This window comes from Echeneis naucrates, chromosome 10, assembly GCF_900963305.1.
Source record: "Echeneis naucrates chromosome 10, fEcheNa1.1, whole genome shotgun sequence".
NCBI lineage: Eukaryota > Metazoa > Chordata > Actinopteri > Carangiformes > Echeneidae > Echeneis > Echeneis naucrates.
In genome coordinates this window covers 11,275,899-11,293,651 of record NC_042520.1, presented here as the reverse complement: position 1 = coordinate 11,293,651, position 17,753 = coordinate 11,275,899, and the positions used below count along the sequence as shown (strand labels likewise).

General features: G+C 40.0%; 1 protein-coding gene across 1 annotated transcript in view; it reads right to left on the bottom strand.

Moving 5' to 3' along the window:
• Nucleotides 1-1,475: 1,475 nt before the first annotated feature.
• pcdh11 (protocadherin 11) overlaps nucleotides 1,476-17,753 on the bottom strand; it is a 112,529-nt gene continuing 96,251 nt past the window's right edge. The window contains exon 6 of the mRNA XM_029512779.1: nucleotides 1,476-1,939. Coding sequence (XP_029368639.1) covers nucleotides 1,476-1,939 — 464 coding nt within the window. The remainder of the gene's footprint in view (nucleotides 1,940-17,753) is intronic.

Genomic DNA, 17,753 nt, shown 5'->3' with positions numbered 1-17,753 from the left:
GTGTGCATGATGAGACCATGTTGTGGGGAAGCCTGCAGGAAGGTCTTTTCAAAAAGTCCCAATGTCTATTCTTATGATAACTGAAAAAAGTAACATTAACATTAATAATTAAGTTTGACTCAGGACCCTGAAGAAATGAATGCACCCTGGTCTACTATTCCGATGTCAGAACTTCATAAACATGGAAAATACAGCCAAAGCAAGCTTGTTTTAAAACACAAAAATGCAAATTAATTGAAAGAGCATAGATGTTATGAATGATATGATGGGAAGAGAGGGAGTGTATAAAGCTGCTAAGCACTTGTCACCTTTTCATTACCTCTACACATGCCAAGTATATGTTTCTGGCTAGTCAAGAGAGCCATTCCAGACCAATGAGGGTCGCCGGTGAGATCACACATCAAAGTAATTAGACTGAGAATTTCATAATTGGCTCCATAGCTGTTATTATGTGAGAATTTCTAAGCAGAGAAATAGAAACAAACAGACAGAAACAAAGAACATCTCCAAAGCACATCTATCTGCACTTTCCAAGGCTAAGCTACTGAGATAATGCGTGAACATTGTCTGAAGAGAGTTGGCAGTGATGGAGTATCCACCATATGGAAAACATCCTGGGTGTGTGTGCGTTTGCATGTGTGTCTGCTGTGTGCTGTGTGTTGTGTTGTTTCCCCTGTTAGATTTTGTGTACTGGTCCATGGTGAAAATGTATAATGCAAAAGATTACCGGTGCTGTCTACCATTGGCCTAGTTATGTTTTGTAGACTCTTTTTTTTTTCCTTTTTTTTTTTTTTTTTTTTTTTTTTTTACCCTTCAGCAGTCCCCTGACCAAAATAGACTTCTGAAACACGTTCAGGCAAGACAAAAGAAACATTTTTCACTACCAAAGGGGTTTGTGCTGCATGTTATATAGAGCGATACTTCACTAGAACTTAAACAAAAAACACCATCCACCCAGAGATCATAATGAACATTTAGCCCAATTTAGCTCACTCCACACCAAGTACTGTATTTGCATTTGTTTCTCTGCAAGGCAATGGTCTTGTAGGGCACAATTCCACAAAGCTGGGTCGAAGGAGTTTAAAATGTACATTGCCCTTTCTTATCACTAAGCAAAAATCACCGAATGGAAAGCAAAATGAATCTTTTTTTTGTCTCTATGATGGAACTACTTTGGTTTTGAACTACTTTTTATTTATTCTACATGGGTCTGCTATGTTAAGACTTACACTTCCTTTATAATGCTTAAGCTGCCAAACTGATCCCATATGATTTAGTTTGAACATCACTGTGATCGAAGCCATACTCAGACGTCTTCATTAGTTAAACTGGGCTGGAGCCGGCCAAAGTTTTCCAAATTTTGCATACCTCCACAAGTACGCATACACACTAATCAGAAGTCAGTGACAAAAAGCCATCAGTGGATGGAGTCACATTTACTGTATGACAGGCCAATGAAGATCTGTCTTTTACTCTTACAGCTGGTGCTCATGTAAGAACGAGCTGCTGCCCCCCCCGGTGGGTGTCTGTTGCCCAGGGGAGGTAAAGCTCGCCAGAGGGATGACCTTGACGGGGTCCTCCTTCTTACTACTGCAGTGTCTATCCAAGGTGCTGTAGAACTGTGGTCGGTTGATCCCTTTGTCTAGTTCATCCTTTTTGGGCACGGACCTGCCCAGGGTATGGCGGCCGTCCATAACCCCCATGCTGCCCATGTTAGCTTTGGCTCCCCGGGCACAGCTTTGCTGGAAGCCTAAGGAGGGGAGAGTACCGGTGATGGTGGTGGCAGTAGGGGTGGAGGTGGGGCTGTTACTGCCAGGACTCTGGAACTGAGCCAGGGCTGGGGGCATCCAGCAGCTGTCGGAGTGGCCCAGTATCAGGCACTCCTGGGTACAGGTCTCAGAGGCCTCGGCCAAGGCTTTCTGCAGGTTTACCTCAATCGCTGTAGAAATAGAAAGACAGAGAGAAAGAGGAAAACAACATAGTTAATCCATCAGGTCAGAACATCCAGAGGGTACAAATAAACGCAGTGATCTTACCAGGCTAATGCAGAAAGCATCAACTAAACTCATGAATCATTATGTGAACAGAAGACAGTTGTCATCTTATTGGTGGTTGACCCACAAAATGTCAGCCTTTTAGCGAAATTAAAGTCAGTGATAAATGTTTCATTTCATCTTATAATGAGAAAAACACCAGCAGAGCATTTAATTTCCATTGGTATTCCCGTGACTCTGTGTGTTTACCTACAATATGCAATGAATTCCCTGTAGCTTAATTAGTTAGGAAAAAAAATGTCTCCCTGTTTGTGTCTCGGATTGGCTTTACCGTATTAAATATTTAATGAACATCTTAACAAAGCATTGTTTATTCTAATCACTGTCAATGTGGCACACCTTAAGTTTCTTATAATCATTCAGAATCCAGATAAATCAAATAAGAAAACGCAAATAGTGAGAAATTATACAATACCGGGATCCTGAAAGCATCTTTTGCATATTTAGGTATAATTAATATACATAGTTAATGGTGACAACATTTAGACTTGCATGCATCGTACAGAAAAAGAACTGGGAGGAAAAAAAAAAATCTTATCTCATTATCCTTCCACTGACATCACATGTGGAATGAGTCTGCGATGAGGCCTCCGCATCGAGCCTCAGCAATAAAGCCTGTCAAGCTAGATAATTAGAATGTAAAACAGTATGCGCCAAGGCAACCAGGAGCCTGTGGTGTTATGTTTCTTAGGCCACACAAAGGAACGAGAGGTCCTCATTCAAACATCACATCCCTCCTCCAGGCCTCAGCCTCAAGCTGTCATGTACAAATTATTTAGCATATTTGCATAAGTAAGAATGCTATAAATAATTAAGTGGTCTTAGACCCGGGTGCACTGGGCAACTATTTCTTTCATGCATACAAGTTCTGTATGCTCCATGTAATCTTATTCCACAGACATCAGCAAATCTGCTTGCGGACCTTGTTTATTGTTGATTGGCAAATGAAAAGAAATATCCTTCTAACTTTGCATGAGTGACACCAATCTAGCCTCGCTAAAGGATCTAGATGGGTGCAAAACGGCCCAGGGCACTCCCTTTTTTGGAGGGAGGGATTTCTTCGCTACTGCTGATTGAATAGCATAGCATCAACTTTAATTATGAGAGCAGCATCTGAAAGTGAATCGCCTGATATAAATTGTGAGGATATATTTGGAGTGCGCACGTGGAGTCAAATCTGTCCTCTCCATATTGAACTGGAGCCTTGGAGCAGGAGTGTGTAAATCCCCTGGGCGGTAAATGTGTCACCTTTCAGAGGGTCACTAACTTCATTAAGGCAAAAATGGATGCTGCTTTCTCATTCTCTGAGCTTGCACAAAAGGGCCAAGCCAAGTCTTGGCTGTGCCCTGACTCAGTCTCTCAGAGTGTTTTCTGCTGGTGGTGATATCTTTTTAGGGTATTGCTGTTTTTGATGAGGTAATGCTATTAGCATAAATGTCTCATTCCTCAAGCACGAATGAATGCTTCTCGGCGCTAGCACAAACAGGCACACATTTAAAAGTGTATTTTTTGTGCCAGACTTGTTACTTCCACCTCAACTTTAAACGATCAGTACAGCTGTCTTTAACGCAGTGTACTTTATAGCCTAAAAAGTAGTCGGAGACCGGATGGCTTCACACAACTTCAGCTCACAGCAGTTCTGTGTCAACAGCCTTCAGTGCCTCCAAATTTTGTATGCAATATTTCACATCCAGCCTCTCCAAAAGATATGGGCCTGTACTATTTTCTACTCCAGAGGGATAGTTTGGAAAGGTGGTGGAGGGTGAAAACACGGCGTGAGTGATGTCGCTGACAGCTCTGGCTGCTTTCGTCAGCTAGAGGTATGCCGCAGCCTGCTTGTGATGCCGCTGTCTTTGGTATTCAGGGGAAACAACTGTACCCCGCAGAGCTTTTGGGAGGAATTACACATCACTGATGCTCTGAACATTCTTTGCTATGTTCCCTTCAAGGAAATGTGAATGGCAGACAAGTGGGGATAATGGCAAACAATGGGACGTAATAGACAGCACGGCAGAGATCAGACCAACTGTCCTCATTTTAGATGATTCATCCTCACTGAAAAGTGGTGGCACAGTTGAAAAAGAAAAAAAAAGCAGTGAGACTGACTGACTATCTAATACAAGTTCACGAGCAAATGATTGGTGTTGCCTCTACAAATTAAGAATTCAATTTGTGTTCTGACTGAAAACAGCCAGCAGGTTAATTAGTCCCTTTAGGTCATAAGGTAACATTCTATCTATGGCCTTGTACATTTCACCCCATTGTACCCCAATTTTTGGTTTCTAGTCAATGTCACGGTCGTATGCAAGGTCAGTAGCAAAGGTAGCCTACAGCAGTCCTGTTCTGCAACATCAACACATCCTTTGGCCAGCCGGTGATCGAACATGCTGCATCCACCTTCAGCTGACCTTCCATTCACGCTGTCAAACATTACAGCTTGTATAAACATTGAACACATGTAAGAGGGGGGCATGGGTGCGCAGGATGGCTTGAAAAGCATATTGAACAATTGTTTCCTGTAACCAAATAAAAATACTGCAATTCCACCGAGCAGAAGATGCGGTTGAAGCTAGTGCAGAAGCTATTCTGTGAAGTGAAATCTTTTAATTTAGAAATATAAGGGGGTCAGACATGACACTTGAATGCCTGCAATATTTTGCAATCCAATTCAGTTCAATACCTCAGAGAATCTCTTTGAGATATATAACTCTTATTTGTTCAGACTTTAAAGAATTTATGACTTTAGCTTGTGCTGTTGCAAGCAGTGAAAAAAATGAGCACTGCCATCAGATAAACATCTTTCAATCCAATGCAGTCCAGTGCATCACCGCAGACTTGAGCCTAAAAGCTGGATAAAAACCTTTCTGAGCCACTCTTAAGATTAACTCCACCATAAAGTGCAAGTATATTGTATTGGATTGTGTTATAGTATATAGTATACACTATAGTATACAGTTGCTCATCTTATTTTGAAACACATTTTCTATTCTAGTCGAATGCTGTGCAGGTAATTCCTCTGTAATCATACCCCTTTAAAGGCATAAAGACTTTGATAAGTCTACCACGACAGAAAACAAAATGATGGTCTAATTTAAAACAATCAGCTTTTGCTTGATATGCAAGTGTTTCTTGTACAATTTCCTGTTACAGTGGTCAATGTGTGCATTATGTTTTGTTTTTTGTTTTTTTTACTGGTATGCATTCATTTTGATGTCCCATTGTTTTTTTTCCCCTGATAGCCATAAAATCCACGAAAGCACATACACGTGTCTGACAGGCGGAAACACTTCCACACAAACACACAGACCAGAGATGCATAATAGCTTGCTGATCAGGGCTTTCTCAGAACAACAGTATGAGATATTTAACATGACAGTTAATGATATTTACTGACAGAGCTGGTTACATCTTGATGAGCTTCACATTAAGGTCTGCACACATATCACAATTCAACTCATTATTTCAGCATGCATAAACTCATTATTGCTAATTAAAAGGATAATTGCATGCATCTAGGACATTAAATTCATAGAACAGCCATCAGGAAGGTGGACTAGGCCCCTGACTCCTCCTACACTGTTAATTGGTGCAGTCTTTTCGTGTCTTTAGCCTGAATTCGACATGCATCAAATACACATATAGACCCATGGAGGCACTGCATCCACAAACCATACACAATTGTAGCTGTATTTAAATGACATTTATCCGTTTTATGTGTCACATCCATTTATTAGATGGCAATCTCTTGACATGAAGGTTTTCTTGCTGTCTGAACTTTTGAAACATGAACTCACACTGCACAAGAAAGCCTGCTCTTGTTTTCTAGTTCTCTCTTTTTTCATGTTTCACAACATTCAGAAAACTGCAAAAGGTCATGCATAATCCAGAATGTGACTACCACTAAGAAAAACTCTTTACCAGAGCGCTAATCCCAAAGTCAGTTCATACAGATTTAAAGGCGGCGGAAGAAAAAAAAAGGTGAAGATCCTGTCTGTCACGTTAAGAAAGGAAGACCTTGTCTTTCATCAACCATCTTGAGGTACAAGAAGTAGTACAACAACAGCAATGCAGGAAAGTCTAAAGGGAAAACTAAGGTGAAAAAAAAAAAAGAAATGTGGAAGATTCTTTTGAACAAGTAGAATCTCAGTAAAATAACTGAGGTTCTAATAAACAAGACTATTAACTTGGCCTTTACATGCTCAAAACATACAATCTGGATAAGCAAATGAATGGACATAATAATAACAGCTCTGCTAAAACTCCTTGGTGATACACTGAAAAGAGAGATGTCGCCATTTTCATCAGTTGAAGGAGATCATAGCATGTCACAGGGCAGTCTCATACTGTACAGGTACTTTACTTTTTAACGCACCAGCTCTTTAGCACACCTTTTCATCATGCAGGGTGGTATGATGGCCCAGTGTCAGCTGACGGTTGTCAGTGCATGTTGGTTTTTAGTGAAATTAAAGTAATTTTTTTTATCAAACCACACTACCATATTTTCATAAGGTTTGTTTCATTCATTTTAAAGTGCTTCAAAATGAGCACCACTGGATTAATTTCCTGAGACCAAGAAGTCCTGACCAAATGTGTGACAAAAACTGTTTGCCACTTATGTGCTTAATGCCTCTCAACCTTTTAGTGATAATATGCCCCTATATGGCACGTTCATATTTATATTTAAGACGTCACTAAGCTCATGAGAGGCTGAAAGAGGGAAAAGTATGTGCCACGGTTGCTATAACTCCTGCATATGCATTACTTCTAAAATGAAATAAGATATGCAGGCACCAAGGCAAGCCCTATGTTTTCTCTATTAAAAAAAAAAAAAAAAAAAACTGTCTCTATGGCAATGACTGAAAATGTACTTTTCTCTGCACATCAGACTTGAATGCTATTTGGTTTTTCTTTACTTTTATCAGAAGGAGGTACAGCACAATCCCTGGTGCAGGCAATAAGAGCTGTCATTGTCACTGCTGACAAGGGCGTGGAAGAAGAAGTAAATATTCCATTGTAGCAATAAAAGCTTGGCATACTCTGGAAGGCAGAGAGCAGCTATGCCGTGGAGGTCAACCGTGCCGTGTCGGAGGGTGACATGTTCAAAGATCTATAAGGAGCTGTGCTAAGGTTGACAGTTTATCAATGACTACTATGCTATTAACACAATTTTAATCAAGGAATCTTTTGAAGTCCTTTCCAACTTCATGAGTGTTCACATGCGGTGCTACATGCCAGTCAATTCTAATTAAAGACTTCCACCAATGGCACGGTGTATTTTTCCACTGAAACATACATTTCAGATGAATTCTGTGTGATGGTGCTAAAGAAAAAAAAAGTGGGATATAAGAAACTGTGAAGTCATTACTCCACTTTTTTATTTTTTTTTTTACTTTTTGAAACAAATTGTGCCAGATGTAATGAATGGCCCATTTTTAAAGGAGACAATGTGACGCAGATAAGAGCGGAGCGGGGTTGTCCATATATACTCTAGACTAATTACTTTTGATGCATTTACGGAGACGCTGCTGACAACAGTGAGTCTCCAAGCCACATACGTATTTATCAGCACTTATGGGACCTATACAGTTTCTCTCCTGTAATCCATCCAGCCTTGTCTGCTCTCGACCCCTTTTGCTTTCCCAGTGTTTGACCCATTGTAACTGAAAGTAATTGCAGGCAGAAAACAACATCTAATGATTACTTTATCTGGGAGTCTGAGAGAGTGAAAAGTCACAGACAGGTACTTTCAACAAAAGGAGGAAGCCTTTTTGTTCCCGACACACAATTTCAGACAACAAAGAATATTATTGACTTGGCTGAGATTAGAACACCAAAACAAATAACAAAGCACAGAGAGAGGACAAAGTGCACAAAGAGAAAGGATCTCCTGAACAGCCCGATGCCAAGAACTTGCTTCTTCCTTTTTGTTGCCATTGATTAAAAGTATGTTGTAGGTTGGAGTGCCTGTTTCTCAACTGGGAATACACAACAATAACATAATTTAGAGACTTAATTTAATGTAAATTCCTTTATCTCCAAGTCACCTTTGTTGTCAGGCAGAGAAAGAAGGAGAAAAAAAACAAAAAAAAAACACAGACTGCATTTTCATGTCTCCTCAGCGTAAAATGTTTGCCACAAAACGCAAACTTTCATCAACAACTCCAATTTCCATCAACAGAGAGTGCAGTTGGGGCTGTTTCTGAACACAGAAACAGCTTTCATCTTCACACTTGACTTTTTTTGGTGTGACATTGGTTGATTACATCTCCTTCATTATGTCTAGACTACCATTGGGCCTCCCCGCTCGAAGACAAGGTGCAAGTGTCACCATCAACACAATCAGGGCTGGCCAAATACCCAGCACAGGCCAGAGAGATGAGAGGTGCAAACACCATAACAATCTTCAATCAGCGCTCATCACCACAATGACACACAGAGCCGAGGCACAGGGCTTCTACTGGGGGGTAGAAACACGAACACACACACCCATGCACGCACGCACGCGAGCACAGTGCAGAGAAACCAACGCACACGAAGACAAATGCTGTGGTTTTAAAACCTCACACGAGGGGTAACCATTGATTCTCTCCTTTGTGAGTCTGTACTCTGTGCAGCCACTGGATGTAGATATACTGTAGGTGTGCTGTCACTGACAAGAAAGCAATACATAAATGTATATTTATGAGATTAAAAAAATGTGAATCCACCTTAAAATTCATTGCACATGGATGAATGTCTGAAAATTTCCATATTGTGTAGATAATGTGAGGCCTGGGAAATGAAAATAAAGAGCGTAAAATAAAAAAGAGGTGAAGTATTTTAGAAGGATTACCAAAGAAAGGAAAATCGACTGATTAAGTGGGACCTGAAAAAGCTGTATTATTTGCAGGAAGATTGGATTGTTCCGGCAGGAATACTATCTAAACAGTTCAGATTTTTAGGTAGAATGAATTTGATGTCGAAATGTAAATGTCACCTATGATTCTCTTGGCTTTCCTTATAAGAACCTAATCAGGAGCCAAATGGATCTATAAGGAAGTCTTAAAAGAATGAAACCTGTTGCATTAGGAGGCCGTAACTACGCAGTGTTTTCAGATTATAGCTTTTAAAATAAAATAAATTCATTTAAAAAATGAGGCCCTTGCTTTACATGATGGAGGAGAAACTAGAGAGAGACAAACTGTTCAGCAGCCTCCACTGTGCTGCATCCTGTGTCATGTAACAAGCAAATTCATCACACTGACCCATTGCCCCCAATTATTATGGAAAACAATAATGAATCAAATTAACATTGAAGAAGCTCCCAGATCTGGCAGCCTGTCTGTAGGCTGTGGCCGATGGATTCAGCAGAAGGAGAGGAGAGGGTAATAAACAAGGTGCCACTGCATATGCTATATATCTTGCAGTCATTGATGATTAGCTCTGTTTTCCCTTAGCCATACATTACTGTTATTGCCTCCACGGCCAGGCGGATAGACAGCGGATACAAAGGCATCACGAAGCCCATCTTTCAATGGATAACTGGCAGGATGAAAACCACTCAGCACTGGCAGCAGCATGATTTCAGCGCCTGAGTGAATGGAGGGGATGAAAAATGTGTAATCTCTTATATGAAATCGCTGGAAGGGGGAGCTAGGGAACACTTTTCTTGTTGTTTTTGTTGTTTTTCCGTGCATTATGTCTATTGTGCAGCGAGCAAAATCATCTGGTATAGTCACCACCAGAAAAGGAGTTTCTCTTTGGATGTCAGCAGCTCAAGTCTTGGCATTTTGTCATACTCCCATTCTCCTGTGTGTGTACGTGTTGCCCGGTTCTCCTCCTTTGCTTTTCCATTTTCAAAATATTTTAGGGACAGCTTAGGAATTGAATGCAGACTGTATGCGGTATTAGTCACAGTCATTAGTGCTGAGCAAACTTCTATTTGTAATATCAATGTGTAGTGTAGCATGGTAAAGGTTTTTAATATGAGGGGCAGCCTCTCTCCAGATTCCCCTGCGCATGTACACTTTAAAGGTTTTCCTTTTCCGAAGTGCCATGGACCCTCCTTTGGGGACAACTATTAATTTTTCACTGAAACCTCCCCTGAATAATGAATTCTGTCCTATTTATACACTGTGATAAGTCCACTGAATGTCTAAAAAGGGGTTATCATGAAAAGGGTAAGGCTTTCAGAGAAAGACCTGTTCCTGTTTAACATGTTTAATTCATCCGCATCACCATGTTCTTGAAAGCAGGAGAAAAGTCATATAATGTATCACTGGCAAACATGAAAGCCGAAACAAGCAGAACATTCAATAAATCACAGCTTTACTTCTACTGTTTTGATGTTGACTGTCACAATCCTCCATCCAAACATCCGTCGTTGAAAGTTCAGATATATGCTTTTTACTCCCCCGGGCCCCGGCTGACAGACATGCTCTCAGTAAAATCACAGAGGTACTCAGTGGCTTGTGTTAATGTTTCTGTCACTACACACTTTATTTGGGGTGTGTCAAGTGCGAGAATTGTCAACTACCATTCGCGACTGCGAGTACGACTGATACAGATAGACACACACAGAGAGAGTGAGGGAGAATGGCAGGCTGGAAGATTAATAATAAAAAATAAAGTTCACCCCATAAATAATGCAATAAAAACTAGAACATATTTCAAATCTGTGGGAAAAAGAAACTGGAATTGATAAACAATCTTAATACTTAAAAATAACTGCTGCTGAAGTGACTTTAGTTTATTCCAGGATAGAAGAAATGTCACTTCGCTGCTATTGGCGCCGGCACTCGAAGTGAGCCAAACCATTTATTCCATTTTCTCTCTTAGATCAAAATAACACTAAGCCTGTATCATAAAAACTACTCTTACAAAAACACATTTAATTGATGTTACCACTATTTCTCAGTGTCACTGGAAAATTAGTACATAATAAGGATGTGTGGTGATTTTTTTAAAAGTAATTCCTCTTTTTAAAATGTAAGTACAAATATGATTACAAAGAAGTGTAATTAGAATTTAGCTCAAATTCAATTTGGTCATGCACTATACCACAGTATTACATCCACATAATATAGAATTATTAGTAATATCAATGATTGCAGCTGTCTCCTAAAAAATAATTAAATTAGTGCTCTTAATTATATACTTGTCTTAAGTGCCATTGTTTTTGATTTGGTCTGAATATATTTTTACGAGTTTTCATAAAACAAGCAACAAAAAAACTAAGCATCTTCGACGCTGATTTCATTGCTTCAGTGCAATCTTTAAAAGCTCCTCTCTGACTTCTAAATAGTCTCAGTATGGAGAAAAAAAAGAATTCTAATAAAATAAAAGGGTAAGAGGAGAAAGTAGGTTCACTGATTATGTTCTGCCTGTGATGATGAAATGAATGCTCTAGTGGCTACAACAGTCCGCAGAGGACGAGATGGTGAAAATAGCCATGCAACTGCTTTGCTCCAGAGACTGCCAGCCACCCATTGCCCCCAATGTCTTTTATACCGTTTAGCCCAGAGCAACAACTATCAGATATTAATACCCCATGTCTATGTGTTTTTTGTTTTTGTTTTTTTTTTTTTTGCGTGTCTGTCAGGTCCTGAGGGCACTTGTACATATTGTTTGTCCTGGGGTTGTATCCTCTTTGTGTCAGCTGTTTTGTCCTCTTCTAAAACGATAAAACACCCACAAAGAGGCAAGGGCATGTCACGCTTCTTCTGCCTGGCATCTAGCATCAGCACTAATGTTAGCGTTTCTTAGCAGAGCCTGGGGAAGGCATTGAAAAAGACAGAAACTTAGCAGAAGAACAAGAATTAAAAAAAAAAAAAAAAATGAAAAAGAAGAAGAATGTCACCGGCATGTCTGGATGGAGAAATTGTAGTGTTTCCTGGCTCAACAGCATCGCCATTGCCACACTGACATCACTATACCCAATTTCATCCCTGCAGCTTCTTTCGAGTTACAGCTGCGTGTCTGTGTGTGCAGGTGCACGCATTTGTGTGTGTGTGTGAGCAAGATGGTGAATGTGTGACCGAGAGAAAAACAGGCTCGCTCTCAATGTAATTCAGTGTGTGAAGGCACCAATACCCATCTCTATGATAATTTCCTACTCACTATGAGCAAAGACAGCTACACTGATACAATTCATTTCCTCTTTATTAACTGGTGCGGAAATGTTGGTCCTGGCAGAAGTGACTTCTGAAGTCTTTCAGGGCTGAGAGGTGGCAGAGTTTGTTTTACGGGTGGGAAGAGAATCTCCTGGTACAGGGGACAAGATTTTGGGAGCGATGCTTTTATAATAGTGCATTTTTTGCCAGAGACCAGAGACTCGATTTCCTTGAACATTTAGTGGCCTATATAGTGTCTTATTTTGCCTGAGACCATCGGTCAAAGCCTTTCATAAAAAATAAAAAAAAGAAAGAAAAAGGAAAAGAAAAAAACAAAAAAGCAGAAAATCCAAAGTCCTCTCTTTGCTAAAGTTTTAGTATCAAATGTCGTATTTGCATAACTTGTTTGAGTTTCATGTGTGACACCCAGTCAAGTCCAGTCAATCACAGTGACATTCAATTCAGTAGAGTTGATGACTTGCCACCAGTCTGCGGTTTTTATCTCAGCATGATGTCCTTATTTTTCTTCATCCACGACCCTTCCTCTCTCCATTCCGATATTGCTAATTATTTCAAACTATCAGGTCGACAGTTTCAATTTCAATTAAATTGTGTCTTCTGCAATGACCTTGGGGTGGAGAACAGGGATGCTCTCTCGGCCTGGTACAGTTCCTCCGGCACTAACGGGTGCCATTTAAGAAGATATTTAAACTCAATTTGAGCCTGACTTCAGTGAATACACACTGAGCTCACCCTTGTCACGACAGAAGCTGGGTATATGTATTCCAGTAAAATACTTAACGTGATAATTGAAAGGGACCCAATTAAAGCTTCAAGTCTTAACTGACTACTCTGGTAGCTGTGAAGGACAGATTTACAACCATATGCAGCTAATCTGGCTTGTCTAGTATGGTTATGCATCTTAATACATTGACATTGCAGTGTGACATATTGGGTGATAGTTTTCAGATACTATTTTGTGCAATATCACTGGGAAGGTAAATGAATCCATGCCCCTGTAGCTGTAGCAGAAGGCAGGCTGTCAAATACCAGTTGAGCAAAATTCTAATAAGTTTTTCCAAAAATAAAAATCTACACAAGTATCTGCCACACAGGCAAAAACCAAGCGTAAACCCTGCTGCAAAAAAACAGAGGGCACCATGTACGTAAGAAAAACAATTACATGATATTGACAGCTAGTGCAATCAAAGGCTCCCCTGCCAGACTCAATGAGGTGCCAATCAACTGAGTGTCTCTGCCTCATGTTGCCCCTGCTGCCGCTGCTGCCTTTCATTTCAGCGTCAGAGGAGATTCTGCCATGGTGAATCATCAGTCAATAGCTCAGAGCTGATGGTTAATGCTGATTGATGACATTCACCACCCTCCCCACCTCCTCAACTACCCGGCCCGGCCCCCCTCGACAGTACCTATCATCTGCAATAAACAGTCAGGGTGTGAGAGTGAAATCAGGAGGGGAATTCGAAGGGGAAACAATTAAAATTCATGCTGTTAAGCGCTTTCATTTATTATTACTACTACTACTAGCTGTTGCAGAAGTTGTACTGGTTCTTCAAACTAGCCTTAAAGCTTCTGTCAACATGTTTTGATGGCTTTGTCGTTTTCTTTTGGAAGAAACTGGTTTTGCACTGAATGCTAGTGAAGGTCGCCTGTGATTGATTTGAGATGTAATTAAAATGATTATTAAAATAAATGATAAAGCACCACATGCTCTCTCTTAATTGTCCCATGAAATAATGTGAATTAGAAATGTCATTCAAAGCATGGCATTAGCCAACACAATTGTGAAGGCACCAGAGAACAATTTAGCACATGCATGTAATTAAAGTGATGCTATCAAATCTGACATTTCTTGTACCATAATATTCTGCCTCCTCCGCATTACCTGCGATTACTTTCTCCTGACCAGGCTAACGCAGCGACGATTGTCTGTCCGCAATGAAAAAAAAAAGGGGGGTGGGGGATCATTTCTGAGAACATCTCTTAATGTGAATTTCCACGCAACATTGCTGTGGCGAGCTGAAAATAGGCAAGGTGTAACAAAAAAATAAATAAATCAAGCGGGAAGAGAAACATGGCACGAAACAACAAGTATTGGATCGACTACAAGTGTCACTTCTTGAAAGGAAAAGAAAACGCTCTCTCCTTCTGCCTCTTCCTGTACTCCGTCTGTCTCTATCCCTAGCTGTTCCTTCTCATGTTCTTCTGCCTCTGTTTATTTGTTTATTTCTCTAGATTTCATTCTCCTCTTGAGAGGACAATTTCAGGCATTCTGCTTCATTATTAAAGCATGCGTCTGGATCAGGCAACTTCCTCTGCACGTTGTCCATACAACACAGAAAAAGCATTAGGGGATAGAGACAGGGAAAACAGCACTAGGTGAGGCTTTTTCTTCACCAATGCTTTGTAGCATTCCTTTCATTATTTATCCTTCACTCCTCATCCACACATCGGCTCTTATTTACTCTTATTATTTCTATACTTCTGGCGCCAATATACTGAAGTCGGGAGGGCTGGATTTTAACCATCTATCTCTTTGACACGGAAGCAGAATAAAGTAATTAGCTAATTTTGCTAGTATAAGACCCCGGTAATTTCTATTCATGATTCATTATGGAAATATAATCAGACATCATACCTCACCTTAAGACAACTTTGGGCTTTTGGAAAAAACAAACAAAAAAACAAAAACAAAGGAGAAGACAACACTGAAATATTGCACGAGAGACCTTTAAACAAACTATTGGCATTGATGAAACAATTCATTGCTTAGAGACTACAAGGAATGTGTCTGTCTCCCAACCCGTCATTACAATTGCTGTTTCATTCATATACGTCTTTAAAGAGCAAGGTGGAACAATTACCATTTAAAGTGGTTAACATGCCCCAGTTGCATTCCTTCCATTTCCAACTGAAAATATTATTCACTGTCATTATCAAGTGTGTTGAGAGCCCTTCTCTGAGTTTGCTGGGCTATATTGTATGTCTTAGCCACAAGTAGTGATAAACAGTCTGAATGCTCCCCAAGTGGCAAGATGGGAATAGTCATTAAGAAACATCCACCTAGAGATTTTTTTTTTTTTTCTCAAAACCAATTATCAAGAGTTGAAATGATATACGGGCAATATCAGAACGATAGTCCATATATGACACTTAGAATTCCCCCTCCATACCTCATTCAGGCTGCACTTCAACGAGCACACAGCAAAAGAATTGTAAAAATCTTCTGGCAGAAGAAGAAAGGGTATTAATTTTCCAACCTGGAAACAGTAAACTGAAAATACCTGTGAAGTGGATAATTCTGTCTAGGGGAGACGTATATTTTCCTCTTCCCTGTGTCAACACAACTTCTTTTGAGGTGTGCAGTGATGTCTGTATGGACCTGATAAGTCTCTTATTCTCAGCAAAGAGTAATTTGCAAAATGCAGAGGGCTGTACACAGACTCTCCACATTGTTAATTAAATCATTCTGCCTTTGATGTTTTCTCAGGTTTTAATGGAAAAATAACAGAATTAAATAGGATGCTGTCTTCTCTCCTTGTGAAAAGAGTGATCCACGGATGGTGCAGCACTCACGAAAGCTGAAATACTGTAAATAAAGTACCGTAAATAAGAGAGAAAGCAAAGTATTGTGTTTTGGGATTTTTTTTTTTTTATTTTTTTTTACGTTACTCCCATGTGAAAACAGGCAGGGTCCAGTGATTTGCACTTTATACCTGCCCAACAATCCCGGGCCATATGGTCAGGCAACAGGGCAAAGGTGGATGTAATATAAACCTACTTTCTGACCTTTGATATTTAAAATCTGTTCAAGACTTTAATTAGCGCAGACAAAAACGCTCCTGCTATAAATCACTGCTTCAGTTCCAAGTTTCATTCAGCATTAACATGAACTTCTCCTGATAAGATGAACCTCTCTGAGTTTGCTCGGAATAAGAAATGGCAAAATGAGAAGTCAGTGAGTTGACATGCTGGTCTGAAGCTCAATGTTTGTGATTATATTCAGGAAAATACACCCAATAACCTGCCTCTTAATTTGATCAATAAAAAATCTCCATAATGAAATTTACACTCAATGACAAGTTTGTCAGTGGCCGCCGTGAAAGGTCAAGCAATAAAATGCGATTTTGTATCAGGTGGGGGGGGAGACAGAAAAAAAGAGAGTCCACTTAATTAGTGTACTCTCCTCAACAACAAATATGATGCCATCCATTTGGTTTAATCAATAATTTCCTGGACCAAAAATATGTTAGAAGTATTACATGGTGACCTTTTGCTCTAATCAATCAACAAACACTTTGTGTCTTAAGAGTAAAGTCTGCAAATCGGGCGTGGTCTCAAAGTAGGGTCAAGCTCATAAAAGAATAACAACCCCCAAGGTGTTAATGGCAGGCTGATTATCTGACTGTTTAGTGTTTTTACTACAACCTCTAATTACTTCCAAGGCTAGTCTTTGAAAAAGCAATTATGAGCTGGGCCAAACTGTACATCTCACTTTAATGGTCCAATGCCTTAATAATTTATTTGTTGTAATTTGCAAAGTATCATCAACAAGTAGAAATAAAAAAAAAAAGAATAAAATTGTTGTTTATCTCCCGCATGGTCACTTTCTTATGTTATTCAACTCATATAATTCAGTGTATTTAAGCCATATCACATCCGCACCTGGATACTACAAGCATGAGCAAAAATGGCTGCGTGCACAAGGAATCTGAATGCTTAATCCTTTACATGCAACACCTGTGTTAAAAAAAAAGGGGTTAACTCCGAATAGTAAACACATTATCTCAAATGAGCCCAGGGGGAATTTCTTTCCTTTTATCCACCAGTAGAGGGAGTTTAGCCTGCAGTGTCCCTTTTCAATGTCCTGCAGGATTGAAAAGTTACTTAAGACTTCACTAATGCTGCAGCTAAGCCCCTTGATGTGCTATTCAGTCTGAGGCACCTCTACAGGGCTCTCTTTTGCCAGCAATACGTCCACCCAACAACACATGTAGCACAGCACGAGGTCGAACAACAGACATACATAAAAACCACCATTGGGAAATGTGCTATTGCTTCCTTTAGTGCTTACTGGATGGAATGAGTTTCTTTTTTCCCCTCTTAGTCATCCTTCAACAGTCAAATGCTCACAAATAGAAAAAAAAAAAACACAAAAAAAACGGTTGCATAGTTTGTGCTTTGTATCATTTTTAATTTTGGCTGACGAGGGTCACACACTGAGTGGCACGGAACAAGCTTTACATTTAGCAGCGTCACACGCTAACGAAGACTTTCAATGACACTTAATTAACACACCTCGGTGCAACAAAGCAGGAGCTGAAGGTGAGGTCAGATTATTCTAAGCAATCTTGTAAGACGGTGAAGGTGTGAGGGTGCTTGCTCAAATGATGTGTCCTACTTCTGTCTGGCCACACATGTCCAATAACAACTTGACAGCATGGCCCCACAGACAGACCCAAGATTAATGATTTGGGACAGCTTCAATAAGCCAGGATATGAACAGTCATCCCGCAGCCATTACATAAGTACAAACAGCTGTTGTTTCAGCACGGGCCTTTCATTTCTTTCTGTACCCGCTCCTTGGAGA